This window comes from Heterocephalus glaber, unplaced genomic scaffold (assembly GCF_053883595.1).
Source record: "Heterocephalus glaber isolate CG9 unplaced genomic scaffold, H.glaber_assembly_v1.0 deba00001531, whole genome shotgun sequence".
In the NCBI taxonomy this organism is placed as follows: Eukaryota; Metazoa; Chordata; class Mammalia; order Rodentia; family Bathyergidae; genus Heterocephalus; species Heterocephalus glaber.
Window position 1 is genome coordinate 14,962,383 of NW_028258329.1, and position 23,303 is coordinate 14,985,685.

Here is a 23,303-nt window from a genome sequence, read left to right on the forward strand (position 1 = left end):
TAGACTGTTTGATATTGGAAGAAGTTTTAGAAGTTATCTTTATTATTTCTCAAGAATGGGAATTTCTTTTGTTAACTTGGGACAAGTATATGACAGCATATAAGTTCATTTTGTCACATTTCCCCCACACAGTTCTTTTGATTCCTTTTTCTGTTTTAATCATTCAATAGTGTGCTCCAATTAATTTTTTGAATTATTTTAATTTCAATGTCTTCTGTTAGTTTCCTGAAACATAGCTACATTGAGTGCAGTATGCCATTTAAATTTGCAGATGATCACGTGTCTTCTTACTCCACTCTTATATACAAGTTGTACTTTTCTGTGGAAAGTAATTTGTCATTTTCTATTAATATACCTAAGAATTCAGAACAATATATTTAAATCATATTAAAACTCAATAAATATTTGATTGAATAAATTAGGATGTATAAGTATGGATTCATAAATTTCATATTTCATAAGTTGTGTTTAATGTACTGATAAGTTTTATAGAAGAACACATAGTTGAAATACAGCACTAATCACAAAATTTGACTGTGAGCCTCTTACTTTGATATCCCACATTTACAATTCCAGTACCTCCCACTGACATCCTAATAATTCACTGGATTTTTTTTTTTGTACCAGGGATCGAACTCGGGACCTTGCGCTTGCGAGGCAGGCACCAGAACCACTGAGCTAAATCCCTGGCCCCAATAATTCACTGTTAATTAGCTTCAGAATCACATTCTCTGTTACGTACCTATGCTTTCTTTGGCTTATTCTGTGTTCTGATCTACATCATTTGTCAGTACAGTATAGCTAATTTCATGGAAGCTCCTTTTTTATTTTTTTCCTCAGTACAGTGGATTGAACCATGCCTTCCTCACCCCAGTATATACATGAACATTCCTCTTCCTCTGTGTATGATATTCCCTTGGTTCATTTTTCTGGGTACATACATGGCTTCTAACTTGTAAGTGGTTGGTAACTATGAATCATATGCTAAAAATGGAATATGGAAGAATTCTGATTGTTGGCAGGGCCTATGGGTACTAACACTCCCAGTTTTCCCATCGTCCTTCAAAAAGCCAGCGCTGACTTCACATGTTGGTGACAGATGACTTTCAGGGGCTAAACTTCATCTTAGGATAAGCAAGCTTTCCTAGAGCACCACAGATCTCAGAAAAACTAGTCTACCAAAAGAAACGGAGTCCGCAGTATTTGACTAAATTTGCTAATCTGAGATTAACTGCTGATTTACCCTGATTTTAGCCAGGAGGCACTTCTGTTTTACTAATTTTATAACTTTGGATACTTGGGGGGGTACTCTGTATTAGTAACATGATTCTTCATTTTTCTGATGATTTATTAAAGGCATTTATTGTAGTTAGTAATTGGGAATGTTATCTGAATGAGTAAAAGGTTTGCAACAGTACTTTGTGTACATTAAATGAAATTATTTACAGAGGACAGTCCGTCCCCATCCCTGGTGCCTGGGACACAGAGCCTCATTTGCTAATGCGCAGAAGGGAACGTTCATCTTTAACTCTAGTGTCACTTCCCAGAAAAATACACGTCCTCGGGCCACGGATTTAGCTCAGTGGTTTCCGCCGCCTGCTGTGCAAGCGCAGGGACCGAGTTGGATCCCTGGTACCAAAAAGAAAAAAAAAAAAACCACGAAAAATACACATCCTTTAAAGCTTGCCACTACATTGCAGCAAAGCAAAAAGATACAAGGGGGTGAAGAATTTGAGACAACCAGGCATATCTGGTCTGTTACAGTCTGACTCCCTGAAAAGACTTTGACTCAACTGTTGGCTTCCATGGCCGGATGGTGAGTTTTTGCTTCCTTTTGTTACTTTGGCTGGATCTCCTGAGACAGATGCAAAGGAAGTAAATACAGGCAGTGGATGGGAAGGCTGGGTGTAACCATGAGCTGTATTATTAGGATGTTCAGATATAAACAGTAGCAGAAACATTGCCAGAAATTTTCCAGAGCCATTTTCCTCTCCAGTGAAAATACGTACTGCTCTATTTTCAGACTGTTGGGAACACATTGTGGGTGTACTGTATAGTCATCATGAGAGGTCCTTAGGCTTTGTGACAGGTATGAAAAAGCTACCCAAATAGGTCTGACATTTCTTCTGAGGTAACTTTCATCATCCTGTGTTCTGTATACATTGCAACTCACCAGAACTTTGGATGCTGAGTACCTGTGGTGTCCATGAGTTGGGTGTTATTGCAATACTATGGGCACAGAAAAACCAGTGACTAAATTTGTTTTTTAACTAAGAATCATAGCTCTAGTCACGACCAAAAAGTATGTTTTGTTGATTTCTCTTTCCAAATCATATAGACATTTAATATTTAAAATGGTTTTCACATTTCTAGTTAACTTGCTATAAAGAACTTCTGAATCATCTTGAACTATTCCCCTCTTCTACCCATTCACTCAGTTACCAGTCCTGTGTTTCCTTCATAGCTCAGTGACTTTACAGACATGATCTGTAAGATTTGAGGGAGGGGCTCATTATCATCTTCATTTTTGTCTTAAAATTCAAGTTATTAGCAGGCCCGACACTGATGTTTCTTCCTTTTCTATCTGCTAATTCTCCTGATGATCAGGATCTCTTAAACCTAATCTCAGAAGTGTTAATAGTTCAAGAAACTAACTTATCCATTATTGTGGAAAAACCTGATCTTAGAGATCACATTTTGGAAAAGAGACTAACATGAAAATCAGTCTTATAATAAAATACATACGATAACTGTTGATTTCATACAGCACAGATGTGTCTCCATGTATGAGGATGTGGCCTGGAATTGTATCAGGCATTTAGGAACCAGTCTGAAAATGTTTCTACTGGGGCTACATAATGTAGCCTTCAAGTTACCTTGTTTGTCTGAGTAAGAAACTGTGGAGTCGTTGATGAATAGAACCAAGACTGACTAGAGCAAGTTTATTTGCCACATTAGTGATTCTGAAATAGGGTAGAAGACGAGGGAGGTGTTTTGTAATCCAGTTTATATCTCTTAAGCAGCTGACTTGTGAGCACAATATTCTTCACATACAAACATGATGTGCTTGGCATTGCTGTTACAAAGGATGTGGTTGAAAATGCTGATACATATTTTGACATTCTTTCCACACTCAGTGCAGTATGGAGTTTGTCCTCTGGTTAATGGCATTGGCGTGATTTGTAGCATCTGGCTCAGATTACTGGCACTAATTCTGGCTTTGTGGGCTACTTTTCTTCAAACTTGCATTTCTCTAACTGCTGTACATGTAGTTTTAAAAACTGTGATAAAGTACGTATAAACTTTGCAGGTATACAGTGGCATAAGTGCATCTACCATCACCACCAGACACATCTAGAACTTTATCTTCCCAAACTGAAACTCTGTTCCTGTAAGCAGTAACTTCTCTTTCCTCCTTCCTCCTAGTTCTTAGCAAGCACCATACTATTTTCTCTCTAATTTTAACTACCCTAGATACCTTGTTTGAGTGGAATCATACTATATTTATCCTTCACTTAGCAAAATGTATTCCAGGTTCATCTGCATTCCAGTATATGTCAGAGTTTTCTTTTTTAAGGCTAAATAATGTTCTATTTTAAATATATGCCACATTTTGTTTATCCATTCTGTCAGTGGACTTGGGGCTGTTTTGTTTGGCTAGTCTGAATAATGCTGGTGTGAACATTGGTGTACCACTATGTTTGGATCCTTTCAGTTCTTTTGTATATTCCCAGAAGTGGAATTGCTGAGTCATAAGGTATCTCTTTGTTTGAGGAATGGCCACACTCTTTCCACAGTGGCTGTACCATATTCCGGTGCTCTCTTTTTTTTTTTTTTGGTACCGGGGATCGAACTCGGGTCCTTGTGCTTGTGCAGCAGGCGGCGAAACCACTGAGCTAAATCCCCAGCTGTACCATATTCCTATTAGCAGTGCATGGAGACTTCAGCTTCTCTACATTCTCACCAACACGTTGTTTTCATTCTTCTATTTTTAAAATAATAACCTAATGGATATAAAGTAATATCTCATTGTGGTTTTGATTTATGTTTCCCTAATGCACACTTTTGTGCTGTTTGTAAGAAGCCAGCAAGTATGAGCCTTCTTCTGAGGTGCTCCAATCTTCAAATGTGTGTTATCTAACATGAATTGCCACCTCACATGTACCTTCCCTGTGCTCTATCCTGGCGCACACTTTTACCTGGTACCTTAAGAACAAGTGAAAATACACCCAGCCTTTATCTCATCTTTGTAACCTTGTTTAACCTTTTTGCAAGACAGGTTGACACCTCAAACTTAAAATAGTCAAAGTCCATCCACCTTCCTCTGAATTTCCTGTATCTGTTCGTTGTGGATCTTTGACCTGTCCTTTTGCTCGTACTTCTGTAGATTCTGCCATTTCTACCTGGTCTCTGATGTACACCTTTTTCTGTGCTCGAAAGGACACCTTCCCAGTCGGGGTGCACACTGCCTCTAGACTAGACTAGGCTGTACTCATCCTAACTAATCTTTGTCTACCAGATTCCCCATGTTTCCTTTCTCCTTCCCAGTATCCCATTTTATCTCTATACTTCTAGATTTATTTTCTAAGTATAATACTTATCTTTTCATTCTCTTACTTGTATAATTAGTGGGTACCACCCTTGCTACAGATAAAGCTGAATTTCATTGTAGCCATATCTCCCATTCTTACTCTTTGTTTATACCTCAGGATACCATTGGGCATTTTGTACTTGTGACAAAAAATCTAAAACACCTTTAATCTGTGTCATGAGCCTAGACACCAGAGCCCTTGATTGTGACACATGTGTATTCCTTTTGAGAGCTCCATAATTTTTCTTAGATTTTTAAAAATTTATAGTGGACCTTTAACTAACAAACTCAATTTGTTCTCCAGGGCTGGTTGGTAACTCACTCAGGTTGGTCAACTGAAGGCTCAGCCTCTACATAGCCTTCAGAGTCTCTTTCTTGTACACAGGCAGATCTCAGTGCCTTAGAGAGACACTGGCCCAGGATTTCTCAGTTAACCCCACACAGGAAAGGATGTTGTAATGTTCCTTCCAGAGCTCTTTAAGGGTTAGATCTGTATCTGAGACTATTTGGAAGCACAAGCAGCTAGCATTCGGGTTATAACTCGACTTCAGTTGTAAATTAAAATTAAAATTCCAGTTATAACTCAAGTTGTTCCTCTATCAGGCCAGTCATAACTTGAGGGTCCATTGTATTTTTATTTGTTTATTTGTTAATGAATGAGACAGTTTTGCCTTGTAGCCCAGGCTGGCCTTGAACTCTTAACCTTTCTGCTTCAGCTTTTCCCAAGTGCTAGGATTACAGGTGTAGGCTACGGGCCTAACTTTCCTTATACTCTTTCATTCTTTTTGAGATAGGATCTCTCTGTAGTTTAGGCTGACTTTGAACTCACTTTGTAAGCCAGACAAAGTAGACCATGAGCCAAATTCATGGTTGTCCACTTGCTTCAGCCTCCCAAGTGCCAGAATTACAAGCATACACCACCATGCCTGGCTTTGTAAAAAAAAGTTAAATGGCACACTTTTATTTTTCCTAAATTGTTTTTTGTTTGTTTTTGTTTGAGACAGGTCTTATTATATAGTTCAGTCTGGCCTTGAACTCACAATGTAGGCCAAGCTGGCCTCAAATTCACAGCAATCCTCCTGCCTCACCTTCCTGAGTGCTGGGATTACAGGAGTGTACCACCACACCCACCTGACTTCCCTTATATTCTTTTTTTTTTCCCCCATTAACTTTTTTGGTACATTTTAGGTATAAAATACAGTTACATTCATCATTGGGATCTTGTACCATTACATGAGTCTCTTGATTCTTATTTTTTTTTCCCCTTCCCTTGCCCTCCCTTCCCTATTTGCAAAGACCTTGTTTCCATTTTTTTCCTCTTCTCATATTTTTTCCTTTCCCTTTTTCCCCTTCCCCTACCCCTCCCAATTCCCCTGCTCTTTTAGACCTTTTCTTCCTGTTATAATATAATATCAGTTAATAATATAATATCAGTTATACATTTTTTAAATTGTAGGTTTTCAAGCTAGGAGTATACTTTTTTTAATAGGTGATATTCAAATTTTATATTTCCTCCAGAGTTAGTTTCATTAATTTGTCTTCTAAGTTACTTCTTAGAAGTTGTCAAATTTATTTCAAAAAAGATTTTTGTAATATGCTTTCTATATCCTTTTAAATTCTGTAAAATCTGTGGTAATGTCTCCTAGATCCCTTATATTCTTGATAAAGTCTGTGACACAAGATGCTGTGAAGTCCGGCTCTGGAGTTTTGTAACTACTTTGTTCATACTTTTTTCCATGTGGGTGGAATTTCCCACCTTAACTACCTATCTCCTTCTCAAGCATATTGCCTACTTTTTAAGGCCTACCTCATATATTACCACTTTCCTTGAATTTTTCTCAAATCCTCAAAATTATTATTCTTATGCTAGGTGCTTCTTTAACTTCTGTAGATTTCAGTCATTTGTGTAACTGTTGTCCTTTACAGGTTAATATTTTCAAACCTTCTGGCCATGGTTCATACAGTTATTTCACTGAATCTGATAATCCATAGCCTCTTATGGTTCTGTATACATATATCTATCATCTTGTGATATGGAGGCAATGTAACCCGTGACATTTTAAATTTAAAAAGATTCCTCAGACTTACAAACTGTGGGACCTGTTGTGCAAACTAATCAAGATCATATTTTATTCCTCATGTCTACAGCTGTACCTTTCTGACTATTGCTGCACACTATCCCTTGCCTAAAATGGGTTCTTTATAAATGCTGGCTGGCCAGCTATGTGGATCAGTCAGTTTGTAGGTAATGGCATATTGGCATTAGGAAGCCTTCTTGTGCTAGATTTCCCAATCCTTTCTTTTATGCAAAATCCCAAATTACCTGAAATTTTACTATTTTTTAGTGTAGGCTTTACTTTTAATGTTTGTAAATGAAACCTCATTCAGAAGAGAGAACCGACAGTGTGCATCAACTCTAATTCACTGAAGTTTCTTGTACTTATGAGTCGTAGACCTCCTCTGAACATCAATGTCAGTTAACTGTTAGTGACTAAAAATACAAGCTACTTGCAAAAGACAGACCCCAAAGCAAAAGCCATTTCTTTGAATTAGAGCATTTTAACGTTCAAAAAATTGATACCTACAGTTCCATATTTTAATTAGTTCAATAGTTTATTCTCTTTATTTATTTAAGTCAAATAATGGTCCTGTCCTCCAACAAATAGTTCCCAAAGGTGTTATTCAATGCACTTTGCCAGACTTGTTTAATATTACTATTAAGAATTGTTTAAACAATTGCTGTTGAGCCCTGAGACAAAATAAACAACAAGAGAGACACTTGTAGGGGAAGGTAATGAGAAGTGTCCAGAAAGTGTGAGGAGACCTCGAATCCTCACTGTGTTTCAAAATGCTATTAAAGTATTGCTTTGGTCAAATTACTTTACCCCTTTGGCCTCAAAATTTTTATGGGTTAGTAAAGGGAAGCAGACATAATCCTAAAGCTCTCAGTTTTAATTTTCTTCTGAATCCCTGAAGACAATAAATTCAAGTATTATTCATGAAGTCTCCACTGTGAACCATACACTTAATTACTCATTGAGGAAATGCATGGAAGAAAAATGTTATCAAGAAGCATACAGTCTTTTGAGAACATAGAGCTATAAATACATTGTGATTCATATACAAGGACACTATCCCCAATCACCAAGCCTCGTTGAGTCTGTTTTCTCCTCTACAACGGCAGCATGGGAGGTTGGGGATGTAGCTTAGTGGTAGAGCATTTGCATAACATGCATGAGACCCTGAATTCAATACCCAGCACCACAAAATAATAATAATTAAAAAAATAAAAGGCAACATGCCTTCTCCTGGGGCTGTAAGTTAAATCTGTGTGATAGTACCTTGTAAACTTCAAAAGATGTGAACCTGAAAATACATTGATGTTTTATGGTCTGCATTCTGCTCTCACTTGCCCATCAGAAAAATCACAGATGCCAAATTCAAGGACAACTTGTGTTTATCTATTTTGGCTTCTCTGCAAGAGTCAGCACAGTGGACTATGCTGATGACCCTCTGCTTCTTTACTCTTGGTGGAGCTCTCATCTGCTGTGGCTCTCTGACTTCTACCTGCAATCTCTTGAGTTACCTACATTCCATAATATTGCGTGTGTGTGTGTTTATATATAAATTTTCTTGCCCAGTCTTTACCATTTGTTATCTGACCAGAGATGCATGTAGCACTAGGAATTTTGTATGCAGTAATACTATCTGAATTCAGCCTCATTCCCATCTTTAATTACAACCACACACTCCACATCAGCCTTTCTCTTGTCCCTGTTCACTGAGCATGACGTTGTGGCGAGCTTACTGACTTCCTGTTTTCAGGTCTCTCATATAAACTCTCAGTTCTTTGAGGATAAGTTCCTTTACTACTACTGTTACTTTATTTGACAAAAAGTTGTCATCTACATACATTGTCTGTAGATTTTCGAAAGTACTGACAAAGAGATAGCTTACCAAGGTATATATCACTTGTTTGGTGACTGACTGTTCATCCTCGGTGCGTTTTCTAGATAACTGAACATGGATACGATGTGGGACATTCCTTATTCCTGTGGCCCAGACAACTTTGTTGAGCTTGATATCAGTGTGGGCATCTAGAGTCCCCATCTCCTTCTTGGCAGATTTTCTGATCTCCTTAAAGTGCACACTTTTTGAAGCTCACTCTGGACACACCTCAGAATGTTGATGGTGTATTCTTGGATCATCCCCTCATTGATAGCATAACAATCCTCCATCTTCTTGGCACCCTTCTTGCTGAGAGTGGGGCCCAAACTGGAAAGGAAGGACAAGACAGATTACTACTATTCCTTCTTTTAAGGCTTTCTTTTTAATGAAAGAAGAAAGGAAACCAATCTGAGCAAGATGAGCATCTTAATAGTACTTTCTTAGACAGTAACCAGTAGGTTAAAAATATTTTGCATTTTAAAAGAAAATCATAGGAAGAGATAACAAGGTTGCACCTACTATGATGGCTACAATAAAGAAAAAGACAAGAACGAGCAAATGTTGGCAAGGATGTATAGAAACTGTCAAATGGTGCAGCCACTGTGGAAGACAATTCAGGAGTTCTTTAAAATGTTAAACATAAAGTTGTATGCCTAACACACAATTTCCATTCCTAGGTATGTAATCAAGAGAAATGAAAACATATGTTCCCACTTGTACACAAGTATTCATGGCATCATTATCCATAGCAGCCAGAAATGTCTATCAGGTGATAAATAGGTAAAATCTAGGTGTATCCATACAGTGGAATACTATTTGGCAGTTAAAGTAATCTAGGATTGATAACATGCCACAACATGGATGAACCTTGAAAACATTTTGATAAATTAAAGAACCCAGACAAAAAAGACCAAAAAAATGTGTGATTCTATTTGTATGAAATTAGTTGTTTGAGATGGAAGGTTGATTAGTGGTTTTCTAGGACTAGAAAAAAGCTGAGGTTGGGCATGGACTACTAATGATTATAGAGGGGTTTTTTGTCAAGATGAAAATATTCTAAAATGAGGTAGTGATAATTACACAATTCTGTGAATACAATAATACCATTGAGTTACCCACTTTTTTTTTTTTTTTTGTACCAGGAATCAAACTCTGGTCCTTGCACTTGTGGGGCAGGCAGCAGAACCACTGAGCTAAATCTCTGGCCCTAGTTACCCACTTTTAATGGTGGAATTTTATGGTATATGAAGTTACATCCCAAAAAAGATGTTCAGATGCAAACTTTATACATACACACATCACATACACACCCTAAATGCAATGTACCATCCTGGACTGGATGTTTGAACAGAAAAAGAACATTAGTGGAAAAACAGGTTAAATCCAAATAAATTCTGGTGCCTAGTTGATGACAGTGTAGCAGTGTTGTTTTCTTCTTATTGACAAATGTACTGTGGTTATGTAAGATACTGGAGAAAAAAAAAAGATACTGGAGAAACTGGTAAGAGAGGGATATGTGGAAGACCACTTACACCCATCTGTCCAGGTTGGCTTCAAATTCTCTATTTTACTGTCTCAGCCTCCTGCATGCTGGGATTATAGGCATGCCTAGAATGTTCATTGTTACAGTAATCTATTCTATTTCAGTCAACCTAAAATTATTGCAAAATACATTTTTTTTTTGGTACCGGGGATTGAACTCAGGTCCTTGTGCTCACAAGGCAGGCGGCAGAACCCCTGAGCTAAATCCCCGGCCCTACAAAATACATTTTGAAATGAAGATGATGTATAACTATTAAGACTTGACAAACTGCCAGGCATGGAGCTGCATGCCTGTAATCCTAGTGCTGAAGAAGCTGAGGTGGAAGGATCATGGTGAGTTTGAGGCCAGCCTAGGATACATACAGAATTTAGAGCTACCTGGGAATACATAGCAAGACCCTGACTCAAAACAAGCAAAAAAGAACTCAAGAAACTACAGAGAATTTGAAAGGAATATTAGTTATCTATGATCTTTTAAGCATAACCACTCAATTAAAATAGAATATTAGAGCTTTTCACCATTGTTATGATCATATCAAGAGACTGTGAGTTGCCACTGTGTTTAAAATATACTGACTGGTAAGAAATGTGATGGGCCTGAGATTTTTACCCTACTTGTAAGCTCACAAGATATTTGAGCCTTGACAATTTCATGGTTGCTGGCTGTAGTCATAGACTCCTGGGGCAGAGACAGATGTGTTTGTTACTTATTGCACACCAGGCAGCATGAGCATCAGCTTCTTGTTGGTTCTTTTTGCTTCCCAAGGTCCATAAAGGTAACAGGGAGGGGTTCAGCTCAGGTAGATGTCAGCGCTGAGAAACCCAGACCTTAAGAAACCTATATTTTTATAGTGGGTAGTACACCGGTGTAACCTTGGTTTACATGGAGACATTATCTTTGCCATTCTGGACAGTAAACAGACCTGCCTTTTGTCTTAGAAGGAAACAGTTTATCTTCCAAGACTGTGTGACACACAGACATTCTTGGAAAGATAGTTTAGAATAGAAGGACAATTGGTGCCTTTACTCACAAGACCTGTAGAGGTGCAAGAGTCCCATTGGGAAATGATTTCCCTACCCTGATAGCTCTCATCACATAGTGTATTAATTTAAAGAGATTTTATTTCATTTTAACTTTATTCTTTTTGTTTTATGTTATTTTGCAAACTGTGGAACATTATGTAATACAAAATGGTCTAAAATGACGGGAAAATACCTAGTGTTATTAATATGGAAAGCTATACTTCAACGCAAAGAATATTTACCCATTGGCCATGGAATAACAAGTGAGGTATTGAAAAAGTAATAGAAGAATTCTAATTTATGGAATTTTAAAGTGTGGGTTGAAAATTGTTGAATCATGTGTAAGAAGGAGAGAGCAATATTATGATAATCCAGAGTGATTTATTTCTGTATTCACTTATTAAAAGGCTCCTTAAGCTTTTTAAAGTTTCTATTAACTATCTAAATTTGTTGCTCTATTCAAGCAACCTGTTTCCATTATAGGAATAAAAGGCAGAGGCATACAGTTTTTTCCCTTCAGAATTTGAAATGTAATTTCATATTGAAGTATGAAGGTTCTGGTCTAACTCTTAGCAGAGAAGTTTATTTTACAATAAGTAAAATTTGGCTCACTTTAAATGAAATCCACTTAAATGAGAAAATCATCTGAAGTTTTTTTTTTTAAGAAAATTTGTTTTAATTCATTTAAAGATGTAAATAGGGTATAGTAAAGTTCCTGAATTTGTGGTTACTTCTTTATTGTGCATATCCAAATTACATTTTGGACAGGATATTTTGTATAATCCCAGGGAATCTGCTGAACATTTCCTTACATTTAGAACCGCTTTCAAATATGTGGCATTTTCCAGCAAACTAGAAAATAAAACATTGACAAAGACCCCAGCCCTTGTTTCTTTCTTCTGTGTGATAATGAAATAGTAGAAATGAGCAAATGATGTTTTGTTTCATATGATTCTAGACTGTATGGTTATTCTGTTATTCCTAAGCAGTTATTGAAATTGATTTAATTCATTTCTTCTACTGTCAGTTATAATTTGAAAAAAAATATCCCCCAGCTTTCTGTCTATCCTTCTTAGTATAGTCAGTAAAAGTATTGATGTTTATCAGCAGAGTAGATTAGTATCTTCTCAGCAAAGTGTTCAGGAATTTACCGGGTACATTCTATATTTAAAGGTCATTAAAGGAAAATTACAGATTTTGGGCTGGGGATTTAGCTCAGTGGCATTGCATCTGCCTCAAGCGCAGGGTCCTGAGTTCGATCCCCGGTACCAAAAAGAAAAAAAAAAATTTCAGATTTTGTCGTTGATCATTATATTCAAGTACCTGATAATTTGTTTAGAAGCTCATAGTATTACAGATGAATTTTTAGTTTTAATGAGATTAGAAGGTTATGAAAACTTAAGTGTGTGCTATATTTTATATTTCATGTTTTAAAATTTATTTTATATTTTATACTTGACATTATTTGCATGCAATAAAATTCATCAGCTTATGTTCAGGGATATAGCTCAGTGTTAGAATGCTTGCCAAGCATGCACAAGGTCCTAGCTTCAATCCCCAGCACCACAAAACAAAACAAACACCACTACCGCCACCAGTTTAGGTTTGCAGTTTGATGCATTTTAGCAAACTACCCCATCATTCAGGAATATATGTATCAGCTCAGAAGTTCCCTTTTATTCCTTTTTGATTAGTAATCCCTTCCAGTCTCTGTTAATTACTAATATGCTTTCTGACAGTACAGTTTGCCTTTTCTAAAATATCATGTAGATAGAACCATGCAGTAGGTAATCTTGTATATACCTCTTTCCTCTTTTATAACAGTGCTTTGGGGGTTAATCCATATTGTTTAAATTAGTAGTTCATCACTTCTTTTTGTGAATCTGTTAAATTGTATGAAGATACTATAGTGTGTTTCTCTGAGCTGGTACTAGTTTGGGTCTGGCATGAATTAAACTGCTATGAAAATGCCAGTGTAAGTCTTCATATGAAAATGTCTTTGTTTTGGAGGGGGTAAATACTCCTGAGCAGGATGTTATATTGTGTATAAGTGTATGTTTGACATAAGGAACTGCTAGATTACTTCTCAAAGTGGCTGTACTATTTTGCGTTCTCTTAGCTACATTTTCATGCTCCACTTGTTCCACATCTTTGTTAACACAGTAGTATCATCAGTCTTTAATTTTAACTCTTCTAATGGAAGTGTAGTTGTATCTGCTTGTGGTTTTAATTTGTGTTTTCCTATTGAGTAACATTTGGATATCTTTTTCTTTGTGTATTTGGCATTCATTATCTTTTTTTGATGAAATGTTTATCTAAGTTTTTTATCCATTTAAACAGTGTTGTTTTATTATTGTAGTGTACACCCACCTTCCTGTGTCCTGGGGATTACACTCATGATCTTCCCACTGAGCTATACCCCAGACCCTCAAGTAGAACTCAAACTTGTGATCCTCTTGCCTCAGCCTCCCAAGAGCTGGGATTACAGGCAAATGCCACTGCACCCAGCTTTTGTTTTGCTTTTATATGTTCTGAATAGAGTCTTTTAGCAGATTGGTGCCTTTGAAAAATATTTTCTCCCTGTCCTTTTCATTTACTTAGCAATAGCTTTTAAGGAGCCGGATTTTAGTGTTGATGTAGTTGAATTTATATTTTTTTCATGCTGTTAATTACGTAGTGACTAATGGATATTTGCCCAACCTCAAGTCACAAGAAAATGTTCTCCTGTGTTTTCTGTAGACTTTTATAATGTTAGCTTTAATATGTATACATATAATGAGTTTTTGAGTTATATAATCAATTTTGAGTTTTTATATTTCAGTGGGGTTTTTTTTTGTTTCTCATTTCATACTGTTGTGGTCAGAGAATATCCTTTTAATAGATTTAATCCTCTTAAATTTGAGACGTGCCACAGAATGTGTAGTTTTTGTTTTATGTATTTTAAGATTAGTTTTATGCCAGAAAAATATGAACATTCTAGATGCACTTGAAAAGAATGTACATTCTGCTAAAAATTGGCTGGAGTGGTCTGTATTTATTGGTTAGGGCATAATGGTTGACGTCTTTGAAATTTTCTGTATTCTTACCATTTTGCTATCAGTTACTGAGAGGGAAGTGTTAAAATCTTTAAGGATAATTTTTTTAAATTCTATTATTTCAAAGTTAATAAAAGTGAAAGGTTATAATGTTAAGATTTGGGGGAGTTTTAAAGGTTTTTTTTTTAAAACATAGCTATTTTGGGAGAAAGGTAGATACTTGCTTTGTAGAGTCACACAGACTCACATTCCAGTGCCATTTGTGCTACTTATTAAAGTATTTCAACAACACCTGAGTATATTCTTAGGATGAATAGAGATAATACAAAATTCTTGAAGCTATTTTGGTTATTTGGTGAGATAATAAATGCAGAACTTCTAGCATGATACCTGGCATTTAATTCTTAAATGAAAATTATTTTGTATTTTTAAACTTGAAAAATATGTAGTATGTTTTCTTTTAGCCTATGAACTAGAACATCAAATATGTATTTCAGTATTTGGCCATTTTCATCTGTTAACTTTTTCTTCATTCCACTGTTGGCCTGCACCATGGCCTTCTTTTTGTCTTTCCTTATTGCTTTGGTATGACTATTGATAGGCTCTTCAGAATTTTAATTGTCTGGACTGCTTTGATTATGTTGTAGTTTGCTTGCTTGTTGGTTTTTTTCCTTGACATAATTTTAACTACTTTGAAATGAACTGTTAAAAGGCGGAAGGGTTTGGTTCATGCAGCACATAAACTCTTAGCAGTTGTTAAGTTATCCCACATTACTTCAGTGTCTGAAGCAAATTGTTTTTCTTTTTCAGATAAACCGTGAAAGCTGGTGTACATTAGAGCCATGCCCAGCTGCACCATCTCTTTTGGCCTCCAAACAGAGCCCGGGTGAGCAGAGATTTTCCATCTTCTGATTTTACTGAGTAACTGCATCCAAAATGTCCATTTTTCTGGAGCCACAGTCCCACTCTAATAATAGATCATTTCATTTAGAGGTCTGCCCTTTTTTAGCATATTGTACAGTAAATCAGAGGAAGGGGTATGTATGATATGGGTTTATAGCCATTTTGTCTCATGATTGAAGATGAACACAAGTAATTTCCTTAATTTTTATTTTGGTAATAAGAGACTTGCGGCTTCATGATTGATTATTTATTTGTGAAGGTATCTGGTGCTGTGTATTTACATAAGTTTTTCATCTGGTAAAATTATATATAATACATATATACACACGTGTGTGTGTGTGTGTGTGTGTGTGTGAACCTGTAGTTCTCAATTTCAGCTGCATATTGGAATTACACAAGCAAGCAAGCTTTAAAAATATACTGATCCCTAGGCTCACCCTCCCTCATCCTCCACCCAAGATGCTGATTTAATTGGAGTGGGTTGTGACCTGGGCATCAGAATCTTTCTAAGTTTCTTTGGTTAACCTACTGAGTAGCCAAGGCTGAGAACCACTACACTTTCGAAGTGTTGTCAGAAATTGAGTCTTTCCTTTACCAACTATGAGGTATTAGTAACAATAGATGGAAGAAAAATTCTCCTAAGACTTTGCTTGTTAAGACACAGCACATGATTTGTGGTTAGTTAGGATTCCCAACTTTGAACCCAAGTTCAGCCACCAACTCTCTGTGACGTAAAGTATGTTCCCTGATGTCTGTGTGCTTCATTGTCTCCCATCTGTAAAATATTACTATCTTGCTTCACTGAAGGATATTGTACAGATGAAATGGTGAGTAATTATATTTCTCTGTGCCTGATCCTACAGCTAAGTGAATACTAGTAATTTGCATTCTGGATGCTTGAGTCTGCTTAACCTAACCAAGCTGTTTTCCAGTTTTTACTCTCTGCTTTAAAAATTGCCTTGTCTTTATTTTTGCTAGTCTTTTTAGGAGCAGTTTAACTGTAGGTACCCTACAGTCATATTAAATTTTAAAACAAGCTATCTAAATCCTCTATGTCCAAAGAGATTTCCTACTAATTCTCAACTCTGGCTTTACTACAAAGGAATTATTGAAAGCAGATATGCAAAGTATTTTTCCCTAAACTTCTGAAAGAGTGGTTAAAGGATATTATGCTATAGTTAAACTTAGGGTCTCCACAGTCTACCGTGTTAGAAGTAATATTACTATGTTTTGATTTCTTAAACTGCTTGGAGCTTTTTTCTTAAAAGTATAATTACTTACAACCACTTAAGCAGTGAAACTGCCATGTAAAGACTAAATGAAGCTGTCTCACAAATTGAATATTTAATTTACTCCTTTAGAGAAATGGTGTTGAACCACATAACTATTTTCCTCGGGGCATAATCTTGAATTGTTTAGACTCCCTCATCCTAGTTTTATTTTTTTGTGAGTCTCAAGTATGTGCTTTTTTTTCCAGGTTTTTTTTGTTTTGTTTTTTTTTTTACTTTATTTTATAAATACTCTCCGGAAAACAATAGAGTTAGATCAGATGAGATAATATATCTTAAAATCCCTTTGCATACTCTTCAGTATTGGATAAATACAAGATACAATTATAAATAGCATGGTTTAACAAAGCCCAGTGGATGTTGTTGGCATGTTTTCCTACATTATTCTAACTACAATTTGTTAGCATATATAGTACTGTCACTTAAAGATGAAGATACATTTGAGAAATACAGTACATCAGGTGATTTTAACATCATGTGAATATCATGAGGTGTACCTATGCATACCTAGATGGTATATCCTGCTACACAGCTAGACATGTTGTGTATGTCTGTCATTTTAGGCCTAAATGACCAGATAACAGTTTGAAAAGTGAATGTTCTGTTAGCTTTTAAAAAGTTAATGACTCAGTGCCCAAAAATTATAGACAGATTTATGTATGAGCCATAAAAATGGACTTGTGCCCACTGTGCCTACCTTCAGTGTACCATCTAGCTATTTAAGGGCCGGGGATTTAGCTCAGTGGTGCCAGTGCCTGCCTCGCAAGCACAAGGTCCTGAGTTTGATCCCCAGTACCAAAAAAAAAACCACACAGTAAAGATTAGTGAAGCCTGAACTTTATTATTATCTCACACTCATAATGTATCTCATTAGGTACCTGTATCACAGATATGGTTACTCTATTGTGTATATTATTTCTGTTAATTACAACTCTTTGGGGAGTTGCTAATCTTCCCATTTCACTGGTATGAAAATGGAGTCATAGGAGCTTAAATTACCAGTTGCCTGGCATCTTTCTTATTGTAAGTACTTAGATTTAAGCCAAATTCATCTAACTCTAAAACTAGGGCTCTTTGTTCTTGTTTACATCACTATTTATGAGGAAAGAGATGTGTTGGAAGAAAAGAAAAGTTTCATTAATTTTGTGAACTTACCAACACATGCCATAGGGTAGATTGGCTTTGCCTTTCTGGATCCCCACCCCTCAGTCTTTCGGTCTCTCTGTCTCCCTTGCTCCATTTTCATACTCTTCCCTTCTTCCTGCCCCAACATTCAACATTATCTCACACAGTGAGATCCCAAGTTTGGTTTGTGGTCTTGTGCTGGCTTGGATTTATTGTTTGGGTGAGGTGTTCCTACTAGAGCTGAATCTGGCTCTTTCTGTGAATTTTCCATTAGGATATCTTGTGGTGGTCTGTTTTCCAGTCTGGAATTTGGATGTGGTCTTTTAGACTGCCAGCTGGCCAGCTAGCAGCTCAGCATGGTTGCTGTGACAGCCCTTTCTGTTCTTGGCTAGCCCCCTGTTTCCCCTCAGCCACAGAGTGGAGTTTTTCTTTTTTTTTTTCCAAGTGGGAAAGGGAAAGGAATAGAAAGATCACAAACCCACCATTTCCACTTAAGTTACTACATAATCTATGAAATGTGTGTGTTGAGGGATCCCTCTAGAATACACATAATTTCTAGTCTTTTAAATGCAGGCCTGTTATTCCCATTGAACACATACATTAAGGTTATTTTTTTAATTGAAAAATTTTCAGATTAATTTACGTGTCCTGCCTTGCTACCTGTGACATACCTTAATTCTGTGATGAAATTATCTCTTAATATGTTTATTTCTACCACAAGATTGTAAATAGACCCCCCTCCTCTGTCACACACATATACACATACTAAGCATTTCTATTTCTATTGCCTAGTACGCAGCTAAATGCCTAATAGAAGTGGTTTTGCTGGGCCTGGAATTGCTCAGTGGTTCTGCCACCTGCCTTGCAAGCGCAAGGACCCGAGTTCAATCCCCAATACCAAAAAAAAGAAAGAAGTGTTTTTGCTGACAAGCAATTCATAACCTATGCCAATTCACTGCCTCCTTCCTCAAAGCTATCTGGCTGGTCCAGTGTACACAATTCATTAATTATTAGTTGTATAAGTACAGGGTGTTAACCAGTTGCACCACCGGAGCTCTAAACAATTAATAATTAATTTACATGTAAACAATCTCTCACAGTTCTCTTCTAAGCATACAACCTATGAATCAAAAGAGAATTTGGAAGTTAATGAGTCCAAACTACCCTTCTGTGTAGATGTCTTTTGTAATATCTTGACATAGTCTTTCAGTCTCTGCTGCAACACTTCTGATTAAATGACACTCACTACTTTATGAGACCCCCAGAATCCCTGATAATATTAGTGACATTCTGCAACTTTCATGCAGTAGTCTTTGTTCTGCCCCTGAAATGGCACAGAGGGAATCTACCCCTGCCTTTAGCTCCTTCAGGCTCCTCCATGAGCTCAATGTGCCCTGTTTTGACCTCATTATTACGTCCTTATTTTTGTCTGTCATTGTTCTGATTAGGTATCAATCTAGGAACAAACACAATTCTGTGTGATGTGTTTTGCTTAGTACAGGACCATCCTCATTTTGGATTATAGTAGTGTAATAGTCTCTTAATAAGGCCTAAAACTATTTCTGTTTTTGGTTTATTTTGCGATCTCCGTGTATTGCTAGCTCCTTTTGAATTTGCTTTTTACCAGAACTTCTAGGTAGAGGTTCAGAACTGCATGGTAGCCAGGTTTTCTACTCTGCTTCTCATTTCTTAATATCACCTACAGATTTCATAAAGTACACATGTATGTCTGCATCACACATTAAAATACTAGTATGAGAGGCATAACTCTTCTGAACTTCTTGAGGTTGCTTAATTTACACCCACTAATTAACTCTTTGGATTCCTAGTTTTATCATCTGTAAGTATTTTTATAATCTTACTGCTTCCAGATCTTATGTCCCATTTGTTGACAAAGTTAATAGGAAAGAATAGATTAAATACCTTGCTAATTTCTTTTTTTAATACCTTGCTAATTTCAAGATGCTAAGTCTTGAGGATTTCTCAACATACCAGTGTAATCATTTTGTCAGGGGCACCTCCCATTGGTTCATCAGAGTTCCCATCCTAGTTATTGAACTGAATACAGATTCCAGATGATACATTTTCTACTCCAGTTTTTTTCCTAGTATAAGATCTATTTAAGGGAGAAAAGGTTTTAAATTAATCTGTTATTACTCAGTAAAACCCATATGTTTGATACTCTGATGTTTATTAGAGATGATCTTTATACCACTATTTTGGAAAGGTGCAAGTTTTCAGATAGGACTTTAGTCTCAGAACTGAAATGGTCAAAAAAGTCTATCACATAATTTTGTAGTAATAAACTTCAGATTTTTGGAGACAAATGAAAAAAAAATTGTTTAGCTACCAGGAGGAAGACATTACCTTGTAGGTAGCATCATTTTTTTTCTATATCTTACAGAAATACCCATGGCAACTCATGGGTATCCAGTAGTAACTGTATCAGCCTAGAATTTCAGGAGCAGAGCTGAAAGCTAGTACATGATTTGACTATGTCCTTTCTGCCTTCCTGATACATAAAAAGGAAAGAGGAAAACAGGAAAGACAGCACCAAGGCGACCAAAAAGTAAAGGAGAGAGAAAAAGCCTAGATTCTGGATGAAAAATAATTTCTGAAATGAATACAAAGTAAAAAAATACTTTTGGGAAGTATCAGTTGAATAAATTTTCTTTTTCAGAATGTGAGAACTTGTTGGATGTTGGACTGGACAGAGAATGTGCCTCAAAACAAGGTGTACTTCAGAGAGAATCTGGGAGTGATTCTGACCTCTTTCATTCACCCAGTGATGACATGGACAGCGTCATCTTCTCAAAGGTATTGAGTGTATTTTTCTTTCATGTCCAGCAATTCTGATGTTCCCACTTTTCCTTCCTTAACTCTTTATTCTTTGTTTCTTCTCGTGTTCATGTCTTCTCAAAGAATCTCACTTCTGGGCCGGGGATTTAGCTCAGTAGTGCCGCTGCCTGCCCCACAAGCACAAGGTCCCGAGTTTGATCTCCAGTACCAAAAAAAAAAAAAGAATCTCACTTCCCTTAATATGTGACTCCTTCTAGTAACTTAGTTATTTAAAAATTTTATATTTATTAGCATATATCTGCAATATGTAATAATTACAGACAACATGGGGAATTGGTATGTGTATATAACATATCTTAATTCTTTTTTTATCTACCTCCCCTTCTCCTCTCCCCTTGGTCCCCTTCCCATTTGCAAAATACCTATCTCCCTATTTCTTATTACCTATTACTTTTTCTTTATACTTTGAGTTTCTCATATAAGAGAAATCATGTGATATTTAAGCCTGCATGTCTGATTTGTTTCATTTTAACATTATGGTCTCAAGGTGCATCCATTTTCCTACAGATGATTTAAATTAATCTTTTATGACAGAGTAGTACTCCATTGTGTATATATACATTTTCTTTAGTCATCTGTTGATGGATATAAGGGCTGCTTGCAAACATGTGTCATTGTAACGTGATGTCCTAAATTCTTTGAGTAAGATACCTAGGAGGGGAATATCTGGGTTGACTGGAACTTCTATTTTTAGTTTTTTTGAGGAATCTCACACTCATTTCCATAGTGGTTGTACTAATTTACATTTCCACCAACGATGTAGAAGGGGTTCCTTTTTTCCCCATAGCCTCTTCAATCTGTTATTTGATTTCTTGATGATAGCTATTCTTTCCGGAGTAAGATGGAATTTCAGTGTTGTTCTAATTTGCATTTCTCTGATGGGCAGAGATGTTGAACTTTTTTTATGTATTCATTGTCCATTTGTGTTTCCTCTTCTGAAAAGTGTCTGTTCATATCAGTTGCCCATTTTTTCATTGGCTCTTTTTATTTGGGGGGAGAGGTCTAATTATTTCAAGTCCTTTTTAATATATTCTAGATATTAGTCTCCTGTCGGAGGAGTCTCTGGCTAATTTATTTTTCCCATTCTATAGGTTATCTCTTTATTCTGTTGGTTGTTTTCTGTGCAGAAGCCTTTTAATTTGATATAATTCCATTTGTTGATTCTTGATATTTCTTATGCAGATGGGGTTCTGTTCAGAGTTGTTGCCTATATCTTCAGTCTTTCAGCAGATTAGGTTTTTTTTAATTTAGATCTTTGATCCATTTGGATTTCTGTTTAGTACATGGTGAAAGATCCAAGTCTAGCTTCAGTCTTCTGCGTGTGGATAGCCAGTTTTCCCAGCACCATTTGCTGAAGAGGCTATCTTTCCTCCAGCATATGTTTTTGGCCCCTTTGTCAAGGATCACATGGTGGCTGAATGTGGCTGCAGTTGCTTCTGTATCCTTATTCTGTTCCACTGATCTACATACCTCTTTTTGTGCTAGTACCATACTGTCTTTATCACTATAACTTTGTGATATCACTTGAAATCTGGGATTGTGTTGCCTCCTGCTTTGCTCTTGTTGCCCAGGATTGCTTTTGCTATTTGAGGTCTCTTCTGGTTCTGTATGAATTTTAGGATTGTTTTCTCTAGATCTGTGAGGAATGCTATTGATATTTTGATTGGAATTGCATTAAATCTATTATCAGTTTTGAAAGTATAGCCATTTTGACAATATTGGTTCTGCATAACCAAAATCAAGGGATATGTTTCCATTTTTTGATGTCCTTTTCAGTCTCTTTTTTCAGAGTAGTTTTCATTATAGAAGTCTTTTACTTCCTTTGTTAGGTTAGTTCCTGTTTAATTTTTTCCTTTAAGCTGTCTGAATGATATCATTTCCTAATTTCTTTCATACTAAGTTCATTATTGTTATACAACAACACAATGGTTTTTGTGTGTTGGTTTTGTATCCTTCTTCCTTGCTGAATTTATTAGTTCTAGGAGTTATTTGGAGTTTTTGGTCTTGTATGTAAAGGATCATGTCATCTGCAAATAAATATAGTTTTACTTCTTCCTTTGTTATACATATCTCTTCTCTTTTTCTTGCCTGATTGCTCTGGCTAATGTTTCCAGTGTTGTATTGAATAGAAGTAGTGATAGAGGACATTCTTGACTTATTCCTGATCCTGTTGGTAACTTGTGGTCTGGTTAGCCTTACAAGCTTCACTCACGATCAGAGGAGAGTAAGTATTGCCTTTTGAAAAACGGAAACTCCAGAATGCTTAGAAAAAAAGCATTGGCCAAATTTATATTCTGCAGAATCATGGCTAGTTACGTGTAGGTTTTGAAAGCTTGCATTGACGTCTAAAATCACGAAAGTTCCTTTTGAATTAATTAAGTGAGATGACAATGAACACTCTTCGGTGAGTTAGGAAGGGACCGCAGCTCAGACTGTGTGATGTCATGTGTATAATCTAATCATAGAGTCATTTTGATTAATGTGTTGAGGCCTGAAGCTTGCTGCTTAGCCTCATGATATCACCCCTTTTCATCCAGCCTGCTTAATTGAAACTCTCTAGATCTTTGCAAGAAAACCCAAGCCTTCTTGTAGTGAAAATCCCATCCACATGAATCAGCTCACAGTTGCATATAATTTGAGGCTAAGGGAGTGACAGATGGAAGGGGGGGCCATTTTTGCTTTCTTTTGCTTGTGTTTGTTCCTGCTTGCAGCAAGTTTCGTTTTGTCCCTTAAGAAGAATAGAGGGCTTTCCCTCTGCAGAGAAGGAAGGTGGTACTCAATTATATGTTTCAAGTGGTTTTCTTAATAGTAAGGGGTGAAGTGGCAGAAACATTGTGGCATCTGTGAAGAAGGCTGATCCTTCTGGTTTTATGATGACTTTGGGAAAATGAGGAGAGCAGTTGTGTTAGCTGGTGATTAAGTTATCCAAGACAGTGTGATGACCCTGTGTTTAGAAGTTATGGTATAAGAATGATGTCATAGTGAGGT

At 36.5% G+C, this 23,303-nt stretch overlaps 1 protein-coding gene and 1 pseudogene across 14 annotated transcripts in view; one reads left to right on the forward strand and one right to left on the reverse strand.

Annotated features, from left to right (window-relative positions):
• The window catches only part of Akap13 (A-kinase anchoring protein 13), a 332,605-nt gene that overhangs the window by 218,876 nt on the left and 90,426 nt on the right, over nt 1-23,303 (forward strand). For all 14 annotated transcript variants that reach the window (XM_087188505.1, XM_013075077.3, XM_021264786.2 and 11 more), the window contains 2 exons: nt 14,950-15,025; nt 20,137-20,273. In XM_087188505.1, the coding sequence (XP_087044631.1) occupies nt 14,950-15,025; nt 20,137-20,273 (213 nt within the window). The remainder of the gene's footprint in view (nt 1-14,949; nt 15,026-20,136; nt 20,274-23,303) is intronic.
• LOC147824876 (large ribosomal subunit protein eL31 pseudogene) lies at nt 8,396-11,357 on the reverse strand (annotated as a pseudogene).